General features: G+C 41.2%; 2 protein-coding genes across 27 annotated transcripts in view; both read left to right on the forward strand.

Annotated features, from left to right (window-relative positions):
• USP54 (ubiquitin specific peptidase 54) overlaps nucleotides 1-12,155 on the forward strand; it is a 123,742-nt gene extending 111,587 nt beyond the window's left edge. For 14 of the 20 annotated variants that reach the window (XM_059169907.1, XM_059169910.1, XM_059169906.1 and 11 more), the window contains 4 exons: nucleotides 4,526-4,650; nucleotides 4,970-5,110; nucleotides 8,408-8,594; nucleotides 10,834-12,155. In XM_059169907.1, coding sequence (XP_059025890.1) covers nucleotides 4,526-4,650; nucleotides 4,970-5,110; nucleotides 8,408-8,594; nucleotides 10,834-11,393 — 1,013 coding nt within the window. In that variant the 3' untranslated portion in view covers nucleotides 11,394-12,155. The remainder of the gene's footprint in view (nucleotides 1-4,525; nucleotides 4,651-4,969; nucleotides 5,111-8,407; nucleotides 8,595-10,833) is intronic. The other 6 variants (XM_059169916.1, XM_059169920.1, XM_059169917.1 and 3 more) reach the window with 3 other exon arrangements.
• Nucleotides 12,156-13,889: 1,734 nt separating this feature from the next.
• The window catches only part of PPP3CB (protein phosphatase 3 catalytic subunit beta), a 54,831-nt gene continuing 47,647 nt past the window's right edge, over nucleotides 13,890-21,073 (forward strand). For 3 of the 7 annotated variants that reach the window (XM_059169926.1, XM_059169927.1, XM_059169932.1), the window contains exon 1: nucleotides 13,891-14,099. In XM_059169926.1, the coding sequence (XP_059025909.1) occupies nucleotides 14,015-14,099 (85 nt within the window). In that variant the 5' untranslated portion in view covers nucleotides 13,891-14,014. Of the gene's footprint in view, nucleotides 14,100-21,073 lie in introns of all 7 variants that reach the window. The other 4 variants (XM_059169930.1, XM_059169931.1, XM_059169928.1 and 1 more) reach the window with 3 other exon arrangements.

The following is a 21,073-nucleotide window of genomic DNA, read 5'->3' on the forward strand; positions in this document are numbered from 1 at the left end:
CTCTCTCTCTCTAAAATAAATAAATAAAATGTTTAAAGTGTTTTCACCACCCCAAAAAGAAACCCAGTACCCATTAGTAGTCATTCCCCATTTCCCCTTACCCCTCTCTCCTCCAGCCCTAGGCAATCTGTAATCCGTTTTCTGTCTATAGATTTGCCTGTTTTGGACATAAGATATAATGGAGTTGTACAGTATATGGTGCTTTGTGAGCAGATTAATTTTCATATTATAGTTTCTTTTTTTTTTAAGATTTTATTCATTTATTTGAAAAGAGAGTGAGTGAGGAACACAAGCAGGGGGAGTGGGAGAGAGAGAAGTGGGCTTCCCGCCAAGCAGGGAGTCCGAAGTGGGGCTTGATCCCAGGACCCCAGGACCCCAGGACCATGAGCTGAGCTGAAGGCAGATGCTTAATGATTGAGCCACCAAGGTGCCCCTAATTTTGACATTATAGTTTCTAAAGAATTATATAAACATTGCCCTTGATATATATTTCTAAATTTCATAGAATTTTGAAGTTAGGCAGACATCATCTTAAAAATAACTTTTTCTTATAGAAAATTTCAAATACATTCAAGAGTAATGAGTTAATGTTACAATAGTCCTCCAATAAGCCAATACTTATCAGTAGCTTCCGGAGTGATTATCTTAACCATTTATCAACATATGGCCAATTCTGATATAGCTATAGTGCCTCCCTCTCCTCCTACATTTCCCCTCCCTACTGGATTATTTTACTATTTATTTATTTAATTATTTAATTCAAAATGTTTTATTTATTTATTTATTTATTTCCTTAAGTTATCTCTATATCTAGTATGGGGCTCAAGCTCATGATCCTGAGATCAAGAATTGTGCAAAGTAGAGTTGTGTAGAGTCAGCCAGGTACCCCTCTACTGAATTATTTTAAAGCAAATCCCAGACATTTTATTATTCCATGCATAAACAATTTGGAATGCATCTCTAAGAAATAAAGACTCTTTTTTTATAAGGCAAAACTATAATATTATACCTAAAAAATTAACAAAAATTTTTAATATAATACAGTAACTAGCCAGTATTCACATTTTTTCAATTGTCCCATAAATGCCTTTTCATAGTTAGTTTATTTCAAATTAGTATTCAAACAAGATTTACACATTGCATTTTGTTGATTTGTTTCAAGGCTTTATTAGCCTATAAAATTCCGGTCTTTTTTTCCTCTTGTCAAAGGGGAAATTTGGCCATTTGTCAAGTCCACATTCTAGATTTTACTAATTATATTCTAGTAGTTTTAAAAACATGTTCTTTTTAAAAACATGTTCTTCTACCCAATTTTTTGTAATCTGGTAGTTTAGGGGTAGAGGCTTGATTAAAGTCAGGTTCAATTTTTTTCTTAAGTTTTATTTTATTAAGTAATCTCTGCACCCAATGTGGGGCTTAACTTACTACCCCAAGATCAAGAGTTATGCGCTCCTCTAGTCAGACAACCCTCAGTTGTGTTTTCTTTTCTTTTTTTTCTTTCCTTTTTTTCTTTTTTGTTAATAGGAATATCTTAGAGGTGGTACTTTGTATTTCTTCTTTTTAAAAAAAAAAATTTATTTATTTGAGAGAGTGTGTGTGCATGCATGAGCAGGGGCAGGGGCAGAGGGTGAGTGAGACAGAATCTCAAACAGACTCCACGCTGAGCAGGGACCCCAACACGGGGGGCTTTAATCTCAGGACCCTGAAAGCATGACCCCAGCTGAAATCAAGAGTCAGATGCTTAACCACTTAGCCACCCAGGTGCCCTACTTTGTATTTCTTCTTATATCAGGAAGTGTATGATGTCTAGTAGTTTTTCTTCTTGTAACTGTTGATCCATGAGTAGACATCATCCTAACTCTGTCTTCTATCAAATCCATATATCTCCTCAACAGTATTCCTTAAAGGTGGCCATCTTCACCTCTGCTGAAGTATCTTTAAAAGAATCAGCCTATTCCCTTCCGGAGGTTCCAGCAGCCACCTCCTTGTCTAGTAATCAGACTTTATTAGAAGAACATCACATTCTAACGATTACAGCTGTAATTCTTAAATCTGGCTGCCCATAATAGTCAAATAGTCACCCAAGGAGTGGCTTTTTAAAAAACAGAGAAATAATTTTATATAAATGGGATGACAGCACACATGCTGTTTTTATTGTAGATATTTTCTTATTTCTCCTCCTGTTACATAAATTCCTACCTTTTATCCTCCACCTTCTAGGGAATAATGTAATGTGCATATTTCTGTATTTTTCTGTTCATATAATCCTATGTAGACCTACATATACAGTAGGGTTTTTTGCCTTGGGATAATATTACAGATTCTTTTTTTCCTTTTAAGTTAACAATCCTTCATGAAAATTCATCCAGGTCATCTAGTTTAACTCAGTTCATTCTTTTTAGTGAGTGGCTGGGCATATTTGATATTGGAGATATCTTAGTGTATTTAGTCATTCTGCTATCAATGGGCATTACTTCATTTCTAGTTTTTTGGCTGCTACAAATAATGCCTCAGTAAACTGGTATTTTTGTTTCTTATTCCTAGGAGTAGAATTGTTGGATAAAAGGGTAAATCATATTTTCAATTTTTTTTTTTTTTTTTTTAATTTGTCAGAGAGAGAGGGAGAGAGAGCGAGCACAGGCGGACAGAATGGCAGACAGAGGCAGAGGGAGAAGCAGGCTCCCTGCCAAGCAAGGAGCCCGATGTGGGACTCGATCCCAGGACGCTGGGATCATGACCTGAGCCGAAGGCAGTGGCTCAACCCACTGAGCCACCCAGGCGTCCCATATTTTCAATTTTAATGGATATTTTTAAACAGGTTTTTTTAGGAGGACTATAACATTTCAAATTTCGTTCAACAATGTGTGGGGATATTGTCCTATACTTTGTGGGGAAGCCTTTGTTTTATTTATTTTTAAAGATTTTATTATTTATTTATTTAAGATTTTATTTATTTATCAGAGGGAGAGAGGGGGAGAGAGCAAACACAGGCAGACAGAATGGCAGGCAGAGGCAGAGGGAGAAGCAGGCTCCCTGCTGAGTAAGGAGCCTGATGTGGGACTCGATCCCAGGATGCTGGGATCATGACCTAAGCCGAAGGCAGCTGCTTAACCAACTGAGCCACCCAGGCGTCCCAAGATTTTATTTTTAAATAATCTCTATGCCCAACTCCTAACCTAGAGATCAAGAGTCACATGCTTCAGTAACTTAGCCAGCCAGGTGCCCCTCCAGGAAGCCTTTTAAAAATAAGTATTCCCAGGCTCACCACAAAGATTCTGATTCAGCAGGGCTGTGGAGAGATAGAGGAATCTGTATTTTTACAGCTCCTAGATGAATCTGAGGTGGTATTAGAACTTCTATACCAGAAAATACTAAAAATAATATTTTAGCTTGGCATTAGGAATATCCTCCTTTAGCCAGATACATGTATTAGGATCAACATATTATATCAAGATGTGAATTGGTGGGACGCCTGGGTGGCTCAGTGGGTTAAGCCGCTGCCTTCGGCTCAGGTCATGATCTCAGGGTCCTGGGATCGAGTCCCGCATCGGGCTCTCTGCTCAGCGGGGAGCCTGCTTCCCTCTCTCTCTCTCTCTGCCTGCCTCTCCATCTACTTGTGATTTCTCTCTGTCAAATAAATAAATAAAATTTAAAAAAAAAAAAGATGTGAATTGGTGGTAGACATACATTAAATGTAGGTCAAGGGCATGTGCGTTTTCAGAATGGAAGGCTTAATTAGTTGTATTGGGGCGAGCCCCTTGGGAGTCACATATCCAGTTTGGAGCAGTTCTTAATACTCTAGCAAGATTTTTAGGAAGAGATAAGCATTTAGTGATTGTTTAGAATTTAAGCAGTTAATGATTGAGAGAATTTGATGGGGAAATACAAGGGTGTTACACATTCAAAATGTCATTGAAGAGTTCTTGTTCATAGTAATAGGAAGTGAAATCAAGAGTCTTGAATTTTAATTCTGATTAAACTACTTACTACCTTTCAAACCCTAGAACTCATTTTCCTGTTATATAAAATGAGGAGGTTTGATAAATGATTATTATAGTCATCTCAATTTCTAAATAGACTGAAGATAATGTTCCCTTTGTCATCACAGACACTCTAGAGAACAACTGTGTTAGACAGTTTCCTCTGTATATATTATAAGTCTTGGGCACAAGTCCGACAGAAGCAAAGCTGATTGTTTTTAAAAAATTGAAATGAGGCAAGATGGGACATTCAGCTGTCTTTCTACAGAGCCCCTTCTGTACAAGTTCTTCAAGGCTTGTGTCCTGAGACCCTCGTTGGCCTATAGGAAGCTATCCATATTCTGAAATTGTTTCTACATTATAGGAGCACATCTCTATTCATTTCAGGAATACATATTTGTTATTTCATGAAAAGAACTCCTGAAAGTTTTTTGTTTGTTTGGTTGGTTGTTTTTTTGTTTTTGTTTTTGTTTTTTGCTGTCAGGCTGACGTTAGGGTCCAGGAGAAAAGATGGCTTCAACTTGTATTTATGTTTTCCTCCTCAGGCTCTGCAGATGGTGTGGGGAGGAGGTTGCACTCAGCCCCTGGCCTTGGTCTCTCAAAGACTCCAACAGCAGAAATGGAGCACAGTCTCCATGAAACCAGCACAGTGCCTGCTTCTGCTTCTCAGGTAGCAGCCTCAGGTCCTACAGTGCTGACATGGGGTGGTGCGTTGGGAAAGGAAGTGTGAAAAGATATGAGTGGTAGGGTTGTTGGTAAGGCAGGAGCATGGTAATGTGGGGCTGTTGGAAGAGAACAAGGTCTATGATTGGACTTCTTTTAAATGAGAGGAGATTGCCACATGGCCACTATCTTTCAAATATATCTAATTCAGGTTGCTAGTAGTGAGGTCTTACCCTATTTTCTCCCATACCCCTGGGGACGGGGTCTGTGGGAAAACCATAGGTCTGGTGTTTTGTGTCTGCCTGTGTGTGTCTGTGTGTTTGAAGGCTGCACCTTGCCGAGGCCCCAGGAGGGAATATGGGGAGGATGATCAATACGGTGCAGAGAACTTTCACCGCATCTCACGCAGTCTCAGTGGCACCGTTGTCTCAGAGAGGGACGAGGCTCCAGTCTCTTCCCACAGTTTTGTAAGTAGAATCAGGGTCTGTCTATTCAGAGCACCCTTTTTCTTTTGCTAAGATAAAAATACAGTGTAGGTAGAGGGGCAGGGGAAACTAAAAGTTGTAATTTGGGGGAAAAATGATGACAGCAAAAATGATGACACAGTCATTACTTTATTGACACACATTTTGTTGGAGCCCAGAGGAATGTCCCTTCGTAGCAGTTATGGAAGGTATATTATAGGGTTCCCTAGGGTGAAAAGAGTCCTAGTAGCCTAGTAGCCTTGAGTCTCAGAAGCAATAGCTGTTGATTGGGTCAAAACCTGTTGCACTAATCAAGGGAAGAAGGGAAGACATGGGATGGGATATTGTTTTTGCCTTTTCCTCCCCATTCCAGTATAAGATTGAGTGGGGTCTAGTATGCTTTCATGCTAAAATGAAGCAGGTGCATTAGCAAGAAAAGGAAAGTGATATAAAACAGTCGTCCTGGAGGCTTTTCATATAGAATCAATGCAGTGATCTGTAGGTGAAAGGGAAAGGGACACCGAAGTCAGCAGAAATCAATAACTCAAATATTTTCAGTGACTGGGTTTATAAATTATCCTTTTGAGAATTCTAAACACTTGCCCAAGGCAAGTTGAGTTTTGATTACAATGGAGGTCAGGATGCAAAGCTCCAGTGCGTTAAAGCTTATTCACCAGGTAAGTTCAATAAAAATTGAAAAACCAGTTTTAAATACATGATAAAAAAATTAAATGGTATAAAGAATATATAGTAAAAACTAAGTCTCTGTCCTACTAGGCCTTCAGATCCAGTTTCCCTCCCAAGTAACAGTCATGTTTTTCCAATTTATTGTTCAAAATTTCCTAAACAACTCTAAACACCTTGCCATTCTTTTTGGGATAGGTGGTGGTTTCTGCCTAGCATTTGTTCTTATGTACTGTTAGTGAATTTAATGGCAGATTGTTATTTTTCTAGGGAGTTGGCTTCCTCTCTCCTGACTTCTATATATCATTAATTTATTCACTGATTCATTCTTTAAAACAAATGCTGTTTGGGCATGTGTTCTAGGTATTGTGCCAAGTGCTGGGGATACAGTGGTGGGTGAGCTAGATGTAGTCCCTGGTGTCATTACCTTTACAGTCTACCTGGGGAGACAGATAAATAATTATAATATGATAAGATTTAATGCTATGGAAGCATAATAGAAGGGACAACTAAACCAGATTTGAGGGATCAAGGAAGCTTCCTGAAGGAAGTAAAGCAACCATAGCAGGTAAAGGAACTTGAAGCAGATACTCACTGAATCAAAAGCAACTCATTTGGTATGCAGAATTAAATTCTGGGGAGGGAAGGACAGTGTTGACAAATGAGACTGGAAAGAATATAAACAAGAGTCCTATCATGAACCACCGTATGGAGTTTGGGAGGATAGAGAGAAATGGACATGTTGGAAAGCCAAAGAGGAAGTGAAAATCATTGGGATTCGGTGCCTGATTGGTTATATGGAGAGGAGAATCATGGAGAATCAATCCAAGAATTATGGGTTGATAATGATGTATTTGAGGGAAGAGATATGTATAATTTTGGATATATTATACTTGTGATATCTGGCAGGCCTTTGGATGTGACACTTTTAAAGCTTGAAATCAAGATTCAAGAATCATAGCCATTGAAAAGAGGAAAAGAATATTGTGAAAAGAGGAGAGAAGCCAGGACATATCCCTGATGAGTACTATATTTAAGTGGTTCATCTGAAGAACCCTTAAGAGAGTGAGAACCAGAGAGATAATAGGAAAGTGTGGCATCACTTTCTTCTGTGCAGGAGAAAGGAATGGTTGTCTATGTCACATACTGAGAGGATTGGCACCTGGTCCTTAGGCTGTATGGTAAATGTCTCTATAATGTACCATGCTGTGGTAGGTACTATGAGCATGGCCTGATGAAATAATTCTGCCCTTGATTGGCTTACAACCTAGTTGGGAAATAAGATATACTGGTATGTAGATTATTTTATTTGATTTGTTATTTGTTAGGTGCGTGTAATGTTCCAGGTCCTGTTGAGGGTGCTGGGAATACTGGAGTAAAAAGAAATATATTCTACCAGGGGAGAAAGACAATAAACAAGTAAACACCAAACAATGTGTAATTGAGAAGAATAGAACAAGGCAAGGGGAGAAGGACTAAAGAGGTAATAGTGGTTATTCTCAGTGGTTATTGAGGGAAGTCAGCTCTAAGAAAATAACATTTGATCAGAGACTTCAGTGAATGATGGTGTGAGCCATGAAGACTATTCCAGGTAACAGAAACAGTTAAGTGAAAAAGCCCTGAGTTGGAATAATCTTGGTGTGTTTGAAGGAACATTAAGAAAGTTGTAGTGAAAAATGGTAGAGATAAAGTGAGAAAGGAATGGTAGAGATAAAGTGAGAAAGATCAGCATTGCTAGCACATAGCAACTTGCAGGCCACAATAAGGAAGTAGCAGGCTTGGAGATAGGAAGATCAGATTGGAGGCTATTGCCCTGGTCCGCTTGAGCTTAAATATAAAAACTGTAGGTAGAAATGGTATTTCTTGATAAAGGCAACTAGTGGAATCATGGATGAGAAGTGCAAAAGTAAGGGCAATGTCAACATTTGAATCTAGGTGACTTAGGAAAATGTGGTACCAGGAGGTGCAGCTTGGAAGGATGTTGGTTTGATTTTGGACATATTAGTGTTTTAAGTGTTAAAGGGGATATTTCTGAGACTTTGCCACGAAAATGAGATGAGTGGAGTACAGAACAGGACACAAGCATCAGTGATTACAAACTTGAGTGGCAGAAGACTGGAGTGTAGCAGTGACAGGAGAGAAGGTGGAGTAGTAGAATTCCTGATTATACATTTAGGGAGATACATTTTTAGTTCCCAGTATTTAAAGTGTACAGAATTTTCTTTTTCAGTCTTGGGCTTTCTGATTTTTCTTTTCTCTTTCTTATTTCTCTATTTTAAAATTTCTATCTCAACCTGATTCTAGTGTTAGCATTAAAGAGTTTGCCAAAGACCTAGATGGTAGGGTTGGGAAGATGAGGGCTATGAGAGAGACAGGTTAATGGAAGAGGATCTGCAGTTCCATGTCTCCAGTTCCTAGCCGTCTAGGGATATTCCTAGAGGGGTTGATGGAAAGAGTGACTGAGTAAATTGGGTCCCTCTCTAGAGCTAGGCATATTGGTACCCCAGTTCCCTCCATCTCTCCCTGCTTGCCTCACTGTGTTTACCCAACCATATCCGACTGTGTGTTAATCCTCATCTTTATGTTTTTTTGTTTTTTGTCTTGTCTCACTATAAGGATTCATCAAACGCGAGGAAAAAGCCTTTGGAAACCGGGCACCGTTGTTCCAGCTCCTCTTCCCTCCCTGTCATCCATGACCCTCCTGTGTTTCTCCTTGGTCCCCAAATGTACCCACCCCAACCACAGTTCCTGTCCCCAGATGTCTTGATGCCCAGCATGGCAGGGGATCCCCATAGTCCCCCAGGTAACTCTCCCCAAATCTAATTATCATGGACCATAATGTGGTACCTTTCCAGAGACAACCCAGAAAGATAAAATCAGTACACATATGGGGGCAGGGTGGAGTCCCAAGGTAGGTAGTAAAGGGATATGAATTACCACTTTAAGATCAAACATTGGTCAAGATGAATTGTGATTGAATCATTACTCAGTTAATATGGTTGGCTGCTGTAGATCCTTAGTCTAACTACCCAAGAGAATGAACAGGGTCTATCGTGATAAGACAAGCTTTTAAACAACCAAGAGGAGTTAATATCGAGTCTTTAGCATCTTCCCAAAACAGAAAGTGTCATCTCTATTAGCTAGTTTCTCTCCTACTATCCCCTGAGTCTCAGCTGAGGGATAGTCTAGAAGGACAAGGAGTAAATGGGAGACCTGGAAACACCTTGTATATGGAATACCTATGTGGTATATGCAGACCCAGACAATCTTGGGAAAGGTGGATGGCATCCTTCTGGCTTTCTTTCACCCTCTGTAGTAAGATTTGCTATGTTTCTTTCTCACGAAGAGGCTGAGTCTACTTAAAGCAGGGATTCTAAGTGGGAAAGGGAAAGTACTACTGGCATCCAATGAGTGGAAGCCAGGGATGCTGCTAAATATCCTACAGTGCACAGGCCAGTTTACCTCTATGACCACCCCCCCCAAAAAAAAGTAATATCAGCTCAAAGTATCAGTAGTGTTGAGATTGAGAAACCCTAGCTTACAGAGGTAAATGCCCTGGGGCAGGGTGTGGTAGTGGTTCTAGAACCAAAGGTAAGATTTGTATTCTAGGTATGTGTCCACATTTTAGGGAGGTTTGGATAAGCAGGCGTTCTGGATAGATGAACTTCCTGTTACTCAGTGGAGCAGCCAGATAGTCCCCTGTGTTTGGCAATTTTTTTTTTTTTTTAAGATTTTATTTATTTATTTGACAGAGAGAGATCACAAGTAGGCAGAGAGGCAGGCAGAGAGAGAGAGGAGGAAGCAGCTCCCCGCTGAGCAGAGAGCCCCATGCGGGACTCGATCCCAGGACCCTGAGATCATGACCTGAGCCGAAGGCAGCGGCTCAACCCACTGAGCCACCCAGGCGCCCTGTGTTTGGCAATTGTTACGGGCATCTATCCCATTAGGCAACATTTAGTGTAGCCTATTCTGGACTAAATGCTATGGTGAACATAGGGGAGAAAGAAGGCAGCTCTCTGTTCTTAAAGAGCTCAGAGCTGTAATAATCAGGATATACATACATACAGGAGTATACTAAGGAACTAAGGATGTTGATGGGTTATAAAATAAAGAATCGAAAGTATTTTTTATAAGTGATTTTTCTTTCTTTTTCTCTCTCTCTCTCTCTCTATTTTTGTTGTTGTTGTTGGGTGCCTGGGTGGCTCAGGCAGTTGGGCGTTCCAACTCTTGTTTTCAGCTCAGGTCTTGATCTCCAGGTCATGAGTTCAACCTCTGCATTGCCTTCCATGCTGGGTGTGGAGCCTACTTTAAAAAAAAAAAAAATAGAAGTGACTTTTTAAGATTATGTATTTTGTTTCATTTAAGTAAAGGGGAACTAATGTATAGAAAAGGCATTCCATACTGTGTGTGTGGTAGGAGTAGTGTGAACAAAAACAGAGATCTCAGGGACTGAGCAAGAATGTGAGCAGAAACAGATTAACTGGAGTAAAAGTACATATTAAGAAAAGCAGAGTGATGTTTTGGAGTGGTGGCTCTAAAAGTAGAGTTGTTATAGTGAGTTATATATTTGTAATATTAGGGAGCCGTTCTTCGGGGGGTGGAGGAAGAATTATAGTAGAGTGAGATAGAAGTTATGACAACATTTGCCCAGGTTGGATGTGAGAGACTTGATTTTGATGTATATTAAGTTTTTAAAAAAGATTTTATTTATTTATTTGAGAGAGAGAAAGCAAGAAAGCACAAACAGGCAGAGCAGCAGGCAGAGGGAGATGGAGAAGCGGGTTACCCACTGAGGAGGGAGCCCCGATGTAGGGCTGATCCCAGGACCCTGGGATCATGACCTGAGCATAACCAACTGAGCCACCCAGGCTCCCCTAAGAATTTTTAAAAATGAAATTAAAAGCAGAGCTAGACTTCTTCTTTCCCATATGTGTATGCTCTTATGGCTATAGGGAGTTGAGAGGAATAGTCAGGAATGTCCTTTGGGAAGGAGAATGGTTTACTGAAGATGCTTTATCTTTGGTTTCTTTTTCTCTTCCCAGGAACTTCGAGGAGTGTCCAGCAGTTTCTGGCTGTGTGTGACAGGGGTGAAACTTGCCAGGGGGTCAAGTACACAGGAAGAACTCTGAACTACCAGAGTCTCCCCCATCGTTCCAGAACAGATGCCTCCTGGGGGCCATGGTCAGACACCAACCAGCATATTGGGGCCAGATTCCTGAGTACTCCAGGGTGCAAGCCTCAGCTGACACACACTGCCGCACTACCAGAAAGACGCCAGGGCCTTCAGGTTCCTCATGCTCAGTCCTGGGGGGATATTTTCCATTCTTCCTCTCACCCTCCCATTGTTTACCCTATGTCTCCACCATCAAGCAGTCTTCATGTACCCCTGAGGTCAACTTGGAATTTGGGTCCTGTTCCTGATTCTCGAGTCCCTGGTCCTCGAAGAGTAGATATGCCCCCAGATGATGACTGGAGGCAAACCAGTTATGCCCCGCAGTCTGGGCCCAGGAGGACAGGGGGAGAGGAGTTTCTGTTTGTTCTAGCGGATGCTCCTGGAAGAGAACAGATAAGGGCAAGGGCCCTGCAGCACAATAGATGGTAAGGGTTACCTCTTTCCTTTCCTGGAGCCACAGCTTTCTCCATTAGACTGTACTGTGGAGTTAGCACGCATCCCTCCAAGGTTCTGCTAGTCTCATCTCAACATAGAGCTGGCAGTTTCTCCTAGGGATAACTGGAACCCCTAATAAGACCTGGCTTCTTGAGGGGAATATTTGAAATTCCAATTTCCATTCACCTAGCAAAAGGAAGCAACTGCTGTTTAGGGTTTTATTTGAGCCACTTTAAAGATGAATCCATATTACCCTGGACACTAGCCATTCCTTAGGGGTTTAGGGTCACCATTTTATTCCTGGATCCTTTATGCCCCCACATGCACCTGAGCCTTCATCCTCTTTTCCCTACTATACTGCCAACTTCTGTTCTTTGTTTTACCCACCTATCCGTATTACCTGACCTTCTGTCTTCCCCATACCCCATCCTTGGAGGGGCATGTAGCTGTGTGGTCATGGTACTGACCATATCATTCAGGGAAGCCTACCTGCCAGGTATTATGGGCTGTCAGCCTTCCCTGTCCCCCCAAACTTTAGGCCTAGAATTCAGAGCTGCCAACATTAACACTTGTCCTTCTGAACAGATGGAGTCAGGCACACTAACACACCTTCCTGTCCTCAGCAGCAGAGCCATTACTGCCACTTGCTCAGTCACTGTTGTAAACCCTCAGAGTCAGCTAAACTATTTTAGGGCCAAACATACTGTTTTTGTAAAATATTTTTCATTAATAAATCTTTAAGATAGTTGTATTTAATTCCTTGTCATTTGTCTATTTAACGCCTTTTGTATGCTCTTGCTCTTTTATATTGGGGGTGGGGGGAAGGCCTGAAGAAGCAAAAAATAAAAATTCCCAGTGGCCTGGGGCTCCCAAAGAGAGAGCCATGGCACAAACATACATGTATATGTAAGTGTGAGTGTGAGTGTGGCTTTTGATGAAGGTGAGGAGCTAAATAGTTTTAAGGATAATTGAAGGAAATATACTGACAGTAGGATTCAATGGGCCCCTAAAGTGGAGTGACTTTCCTTGTTATTACTGCTGCTAGTATATTTCTTATTCCTTTCCAGCTTAAAGGCCCTCAGTATATTACATACTTCCTCCTTTCCTCCTTAGGGTGATTTTCTTGGGATTCAGATCCTCTTAGAAACTCACTCCTGATCTATGTACAAGTTTGTGAGATGCCTCCTATCCCTTCCTTGTTCTCTTCCCATGGCTGCCCCTCCCCTTGCCTGCATTGTGGAATTTCTGCACTTCTCTGGTGGTTCTCACATCTTTGAAACAGGTGGTTGTTGACAGTGAAGTGGAATAACTATTGCTCAGAAAGGTCCATTTTCACCTCTGCCTCACTCCCAAATTCTCCCTCTAAAAGATATTTTGTGGGCTCCCTTTGCAAAGAATACCCTTTGGACACTTAACCTCCTCTTTTACCTTTTACTCCTCTTTTACCTCAAATCATTAAGATTGACCGAAAGAAGAGGTAGAATGTTTTTCTTTGAGGCCTTTGGACCACTGCTTAACATCCTCCATTGTAAGCAGATTTTGAGTACATTTAGTATTCATCAGGAAGATGGGCAGGAATTTCTCACCCCACTTGGATCCTATGCCATCAAGACATAGATCTTAGTGGATACACTGGCCTCTGTCCACGATTCAGTACATCTCTTACTGTCATACACACACCTTCTAATAATTGTTGATTAAACCATCAGTTAGTTCTTGTCCCACCATCCCTTTTCCCATGAAGGTCCATCTCTATAACGTTTCTCAGCTGGGCTCAGATTTTGTATGTGCACAGAAGTATCATGTGAAGTATTATAAGAAACAAATTTCCAATTTCCAATTCTCCAATTTTCCAAATTTCCAAATTTCCAATTTCCAATTCTCTATATACTCCTCTGCCTTCCAAAACCCTTCTGTTTTCTGAGTGGATCGAGAGGCAGGCTGTGTCCTTTTCAGGTGAATTCTGTACACTTAACATCTCTTGGTGTCATCCCTTCCTTTCCCCTTACCTACTTTTGATTTTGGAGCCTATTCTGCTCTACCTATATTTTAATTCTGTACCTTCAGACTCTTGACAGTTCCAGGCTCCAAACAGAAGGGCCAGCTTCTCAAACTCCATTTTGAACAGTCACTTCTCTCTAGAACCTGCAATGCCTTGTCTATTTTCCAGTCCATTATCAACCAAAGTACCCAGATTTGGTAGCCAAACTGTTATACATTTTTTTCTCTACTAGTAGATTCTAAGGTTTAAGTCTCCCCATCATATCGGGAGCTCCAAGAGAACCAGTGTTACGTTTCCTAGCACTTAATTCAATGCAGCTACTAGCAATAGATATAGTCCGCCCTCTTCACTCTCTATTGTTTATGCCTGCCCAGAATTTTAACCCGATCCCTTGGCCTCGTCCTGTTTCTCTCCCAGCCTCAGTAATTTTGCCCAGGTCCCTAGAGTCTGCCCCGCCCCCGCCCCCGCAAAGCGCGGTGCATGCCGGTCTTAGCCCCTCTGTAGGGAAAGGGTCCGCCATGTTCCCCGGCGGCGCCGCCGCTTGGCTCTGGTAGCCGCCGCCCCCGCCCCCAACCCCGCCCGGCCCAGCGCCTAGCCGAGCCCCGGGCCCAGCATGGCCGCCCCGGAGCCGGCCCGGGCTGCACCGCCCCCACCCCCGCCCCCGCCGCCCCCTCCCGGGGCTGACCGCGTCGTCAAAGGTGAGAGGTGGACGAAGCCCTGGGGGCCTGGCCTGAGGAGCTGTGTGTGAGGGCGGGCGGGAGACCGTCCCCTCCGGAGCGGGCCCGGAAGGGCGGGCGAGTGACTGGCTGTCTCCCTTGGGGAGTGGCCCCTGGGCGGGCCCCTGCTGGGCTGGGCTGATTCGGTAGCGGTGGCTCCACGGTCTCATGCCTTAAGGCCCGAGACCGGGATTTCGCTCTTGTGGTCTTCTAGCCTTAGGGGTGAGTCTCCTAGCCGCTTTGAGCCCTTTTCTTTTTTTCTCCTGGGCCTGTCAAAACGGCCCAGAGGCCGCGATTAGCTTCCTGCCCGGCGACAGCTGCACGCCTGGCTTCCCTGGGCGGACCGAGGGGGCTTGGAGACCTTCAGCCACGCGGGGCCGGGCGATGAGCAGTCAGAAATCACCTCGGCTTTGGCCCACGCCTGCTCCCCAGTGACAGCCGTCAGCCCGATTCGCGCCTAGTTAGCGCCAGCCGCAGGGGTTCGCGCTTGGCCCTCAGGTGTCACTCCACGCGGAAACTGGGGGAACCATGTGGGATTGGACAAGGGTGAAGAGACAGGCAGGATTTGGGGGACCCGGCTTTTAAGTGCCGAATAGATGGAAATAAGGCAGCATAAAAGGAAAACGGCTTGTGGATAGAAAAAACCCTTTACTTAGAAAACCGGCCAACACTGGTCAAAGGCCAAAAGGGGTTACCTCTCACCTTGCAAACAAACACCCATAGAAGAAAAAATTAAATATTTCTCAGCTGATACAGAATTTATGTATACCCACAGCGGATCAGCAGATTAATTTAAAATAGAATACTGAGGGGAAATTGTTGCTTAAGATTTCCATGCTCTCACAGAGCCATCAACTTGAAACACCGATGTGGAGGTGAAAAACAATCTGAAATGGTTATTCTTTACTGTGTAGCTTGGTCAATAAATTGACATCATTTTAGAGTAAAGTTTTCTATGTTGTATTACGTTTCTTTTGGAAGGCCAGATACTTCCTGTTTTCATTCAGCTTCTCAAATATACTGGCACAATGTTTAAACACTGTTAGTCCAGTTTTTGAAATTTGACCAGGTATGTTTCTATTAAAATACTTAAAAACAAGAAAGCCTTTTCCTTTGTGTTTTTTATTTTAACTTTTATTTTATTTAAGATTTTATTTATTTATTTGACAGAAAGATCACAAGCAGGCAGAGGCAGGCAGAGAGAGAGGGGGAAGCAGGCCCCCTGCTGAGCAGAGAGCCGGATGTAGGGCTGGATCCCAGGACCCTGAGATCATGACCCCAGCCAAAAGCAGAGGCTTAACTCACTGAGCCACCCAGGCGCCCCTATTTTAACTAAAAAAAATTTTTTTTAATTCATTTTATTTTTTTAAGATTTTATTTATTTATTTGACAGACAGAGATCACAAGTAGGCAGAGAGAGAGGAAGGGAAGCAGGTTCCCTGCCGAGCAGAGAGCCCTATGTGGAGCTCCATCCTAGGACCCTGGGATCATGACCTGAGCCAAAGGTAGAGGAGTTAATACACTGAGCCACCCAGGCGCCCCTATTTTAATTTTTCAATTTGAGCCTCCTTTAATAATAACAACCCTGATCTGTATCCAGGCTTGTGTAGACCATTTTTAAAAGTTAGTAGTATATCCAGTTGGACCAGGCCTTGGAATGAGCTGAATAAAGAGTTTATGGAATCCTTGTCCTGATAAATCTTTATAAAAAGAGAAGGGGGGAGAAAAAAAAAAAAAAGATTGGTAGTTCAGACTGGTTGTCCTAACATGAAATCCCTGAAGTTCTGTGGGGATTGGGGAACAGAGACATGGGCTGCCTCTTCATTTTCTGACTATATTCATGTTGTATTTTCATGCCCGGAGGTACTTTTCACCTTACTATTAGATAGGACAACTAGTCACATTCCCGAGCAACTTTGTGCTCTCCTTATGCTTGTGAATCTTCTTGGTTTTTTGTCATATATATGATAATGTTTTTCTGTATTGTACTGCTTTAATACAGTAAAAATAAGATTCCAAACATAAGGCATATTCCCTTAAGGGTGAGTTGTGAATCCAAGATGGTCACATTTGTAGATTATTGATATGGAATAAAAGTCATTTGATTTAGGTAAATAGGAAAGGATCTTGTTGGTGTAGAAAATTATAGTTAAATAGAGCTCATAGGAGTAGCATCTCATGTGCTTATTATATTCTTCACCAAGACAACTTTCATTTCTTTATGGAATTTGTTAGCAGCTGGAATGCCTGATAAGGATCACATGTTTAGAGATGGTGGCAACAGACTGGTTTGCACGGCTCATGGAGTCTCCATTCTGGCTTCCTTAGAAATTAATGAGAAATACACCTTTTATACAGAAATCTGGTTTTGGATTTCATCTTCAGGGTTCTTGCCTACCTTCTTTGAATAATTGTACAATCATGTTATATTTGATGATAGAGAACACTCTTGTCAGAACATACATGACCACAGTGCTCCTTAAACTTAAGTTCAACTTACGAAAATCTTGTAAGTTTAGTATGTGCTAATTTTGTATCTGTATCATTTCATAGTAGTAATATCATGGAGGCCATTGTTGGTATTGAATACAAGTAGTCTTTTATTCCCTGAACCTTTTCCTTGTTTCTAAATTTTATACTTTTATACTTTTTAGTCAGAAGGCCTGTATTATATGGTCATGATAGTTTCAAAAGGGCTGTAGATCTTTCTGTGTTTAATTCATGTGTCTAAAGTTCATATGAAGTTTGAAATCTTGGAATATTGTAGGTGATTCATGTATTAATTTAATTAGCTTTTCACTGACATTAAAATTATTAATGGTTGGGACGCCTGGGTGGCTCAGTTGGTTGGACGACTGCCTTCGGCTCAGGTCATGATCCCGGAGTCCTGGGATCGAGTCCCGCATCGGGCTCCCAGCTCCACGGGGAGTCTGCTTCTCTCTCTGACCTTCTCCTTGCTCATGTTCTCTCTCACTGTCTCTCTCTCAAATAAATAAATAAAATCTTAGAAAAAAAAATTTTTTTAAAATAAAATTATTAATGGTGAGGGACGCCTGGGTGGCTCAGTTGGTTGAGCAGCTGCCTTCGGCTCAGGTCATGATCCCAGTGTCCTGGGATCGAGTCCCACATCGGGCTCCTTGCTCCGCAGGGAGCCTGCTTCTCCCTCTGACTCTGCCTTCCACTCTGCCTGCCTGTGCTCGCTCTCGCTCTCTCTCTGACAAATAAATAAATAAATAAATCTTAAAAAAAAAAATTATTAATGGTGATTCCATATTGCTGATTATGGGTGATTAGGTTTCCTGGCTAGTGAAAGCAATTTCTTTTTTTTTTTTTTTTCCAGATTGTATTTATTAGAGAGCAAGAAAGCATGGGAGGGTAGGGACAGAAGGAGGGAGATGAGCAGACTCCCCGCTGAAAATGGGATTGATGCCGGGTTTGATCCCAGGACCCCAGGATCATGACCTGAGTGGAAGGCAGAACCACCCAGGCTCCCCACCAATTTTATTTCTGAGCCTACTCCAGCTGTTGCTGGCTTAGGTAAAATTCTTGTGTTTGAAAGTTGCTGTAGCCCAGTGGTGTAGGTGAGATAGTATGCCCTCTTAAGTATTTCCCATTATACATTTTTCTATTCTTCCACTAAGATAAGTTGGAAATAAGAAAAAGCAAACAAAGAAAAAGGGCTAATTGTATCTGCATGAGTGCCTTAACTGCCACATCAGCAAAATTGCTATGGGTAATTAAAGCATAAAACCCTGAATTTATATATATTGCTCTCTCCCTCCCTCCCCAATTTACTTGACTTGAATTATCCAGATACTACCCTACCTTTTATTTCCAGATACTTTAAAAATATACTTTCTATATAGATGTGGTCTCAGATTTGTAAAACTGTATTGTCTCTTGAGATCATTGAATCTGTTAGTCTTGATAAAAGAATCCACCTTTATCATTTAGAGAGCATTGTCTATACCATATATGTTCATTTTAGTATGCACACTGTGACTTTCCTTTGTATTCAGTATAGTTTCTTTATTTCCTAGGTTATATTAACCTTATCTCTTAAATTATCAGACTTTCAGATTGAACCAAAGTGCTGAAGAGAGTGTGTATGTGTGTTAAGTTTTTAAGCTGATATATTTCAAATAGGCAGCTTTGCAGTTCATTTCTGTTCTCTTGCCAGCTGCCCTGCTTATAAGTCTGAGGTCATTTGGCTCAAGTGTTTTCCACTAGATAGCTTTATTAGGATTGCTTATTTTCATTACAGATTGTTAGATGACCCACATAGGTCTTTGGGTCACATGGCTACTTCAGTGTTTCTTGCTAGTTCTATTTCATCATATTTTAAAGCAACTTGAATTTTAATTTTTTGTTTACTAAATGTATTTTGTGGACTTACCTGTCTAAAAAGATAACTCTTGAAAATGATTTTTCTTTTTTCCTTCCACCCCCATTAAACTGTTAAGCATTCTAAAATAAATCTTCAGTACCATGTGTCCTAGAGAAAGCAAAGGAACAGAGAAAATAGTGTCTGTGAGAGTGTGTATATGAGAGAGACAGAAAGAGATGGAGAGAGGAAGGGAAGGAGAGAGAACATTGTGGTAACAAGTCATCTTAGAAGGAAAATGCCAAGGAAGGAATATAGCTGCTCAGTAGTAAGGCAAAAGCTTTAGATTGCAGTTATTGAATGAATTAGCAAGAGCTATTAGGAAACGTTTGATGAAAAGAATCTTGATTTATTAAATGAGGTGTATTTTAGTACCAATCATATGACTTCATTTTATCATAAAAATGTTTATTTATACACAGATAAAATTAAGTGAAGATAATTGGGCATCCTTCTATGTTATGTAATATTTATTTTGGAACATCATAGTAATCAAATAGCAAATATTTATTAAATGCCTGCTGTATGCTAAAAACTGTAGGGAGACAACAGAAGTATAAAAAAATGAGGGGCACCTGGGTGCCTCAGTCGTTAAGCATCTGCCTTTGGCTCAGGTCATGATCCCAGGTCCTGGGATCGAGTTCCACATTGAGCTCCCTGCTCTGCAGGAAACCTGCTTCTCCCTCTCCCATTCACCCCACTTGTGTTCCCTCTCTTGCTGTGTCTTTCTGTGTCAAATAAATAAAATCTTCTAAAAGAAAAAGAAAAACCGTCTTAGTCCTTGGAGAAAAAAGTATTCATGAAAAGTTATTTGTATATGTCATAAGGGTGGGTGCCATTAATAATTGCCAGATAAGTGACTGAGCCAGTAAGGGAGTTTAAAGGGGGTACTGATGACTCTGGAGTGGAATAGTCTAACAAGAGTTTATATAAGGAAGAAGGAGATCTTGAAGGAAGGGTAGGATTTAAATAGCCAGAGGATTGTGACCATCTATGTGCAACATTTACTGAGTACCTGCTTTGTACCAAAGCATAATAGGCATTGAGGAGACACAATTGAATTAGATATAATTAAGTAAGATTGTCTTGGAGTGCTGGCAGTCTAGTGGGGGAGGCATTATTGCAACTAAATAATATAACAAGGTATGTATGAAGTGCTATTGGAACTGTAAAGAAGAAGTTGACTTTTTCTTATTTGGAGAGAAAGCATCAGTGAGAGGATTATGCTTTGAGGTAGGGCTTGAAGGGTGAGTAGAATTTTTGCTAACAGAAGGTAGGACTGGAATAGAGAAAACAGCAGCAGAAAGGCATGGATGGAGTTTGGGAAAAAAGCTTGAAATTGTGTGACAGTAGTGTGTAAATGCTTGGCTGTTGAGTGGCAGGAGATGACGTTAGAAACCATCTTTGGTACACTAAGTTGAGGAGCTGAAACTAAAGCTCTCAAGCAGTATAGCCTCTGGATGATGAAGAGGCTTTGGAGTTCAATTGTCTAGGTTTGAATCCTAGGTTACCTTAATAACCTTTTCACTGTGGACAAGATATTTAATATCACCAACCTTCAGTGTTCTCATTGGTAAAATTGAATTAATAAAGTATTTTTCAGGGTTTTTGAAGGATTAATGGTGATGGTCCATGTAAGGTATGTACCTCAGTGCATAGCGTGGCACATGATTGTCTCTTGCACTTACTGAATCTGTTAGTCTTAGTATAAGAATCCACCTTCTCACTTAGAGGGCATTGTCTGTATTGTGTGTATGTTCATTTTAGTACACACACTGTGACTTTCCTTTGCATTTGATATATTTATTTCCTAGGTTATATTAACCTTTTCTTAAATTAACCAGTGGTAGCCATCATCATATTTATTGAAGGTTTTGAAATAGAAGATTGACCCAAATGTAACATGGTATTATATAGAACAAAATATTAGAAGGGAAGAGACTTAAATCAGGGTGAAGGATTAATTATTAAATTTTAGCGAGAGAATTCTGAGTGTTGTAGAGTGGGCAAAATTGAAAAGATTGTAGTAATTCTAGGTGGGGGGGAGTCCTTATTCAGCATCTTAGGACCAAAGTAGTCCAAGTGCAGAATGACCAAAGCATGCATTAAGGGAAAGAGAGAAACCATATATGACACAAATTCTGAATAATTTTAGAAGTAGATATATTGGGGTGCCTGGGTGGCTCAGTTGGTTAGGTATCTGCCTTCGGCTTAGGTCATGATCCTGGGGTCCTGAGATCAAGCCCAGCAAGGAGCTCCCTGCTCCTTGCGTGCTTCTCCCTCTCCCTCTGCTGCTTTTCCCCATGTATGGGCGCATGCTCTCTCGATCGTGCTCGCTCTCTCTTTAAATTTTTTTTAGAAAAGTAGATATATTGGATCAGTTATTGGGTATGCTAACAAGTAGAAGACCAAAACTTTTTAAGGAAATGATCATACTAATTTTGCTTTAGGGATTGATTAAATTGAGCAATTGTAGTTAGAGGCAAAGATTGGAAAGAAATGTAAAAGACTGAAATGGTCAAAGAGGGAAGGATCTTGGAAATGCGTTTGTGGCTACCCCCCCACCTTTATT

Source organism: Mustela lutreola, chromosome 4 (assembly GCF_030435805.1).
Source record: "Mustela lutreola isolate mMusLut2 chromosome 4, mMusLut2.pri, whole genome shotgun sequence".
NCBI classification, from domain to species: Eukaryota; Metazoa; Chordata; class Mammalia; order Carnivora; family Mustelidae; genus Mustela; species Mustela lutreola.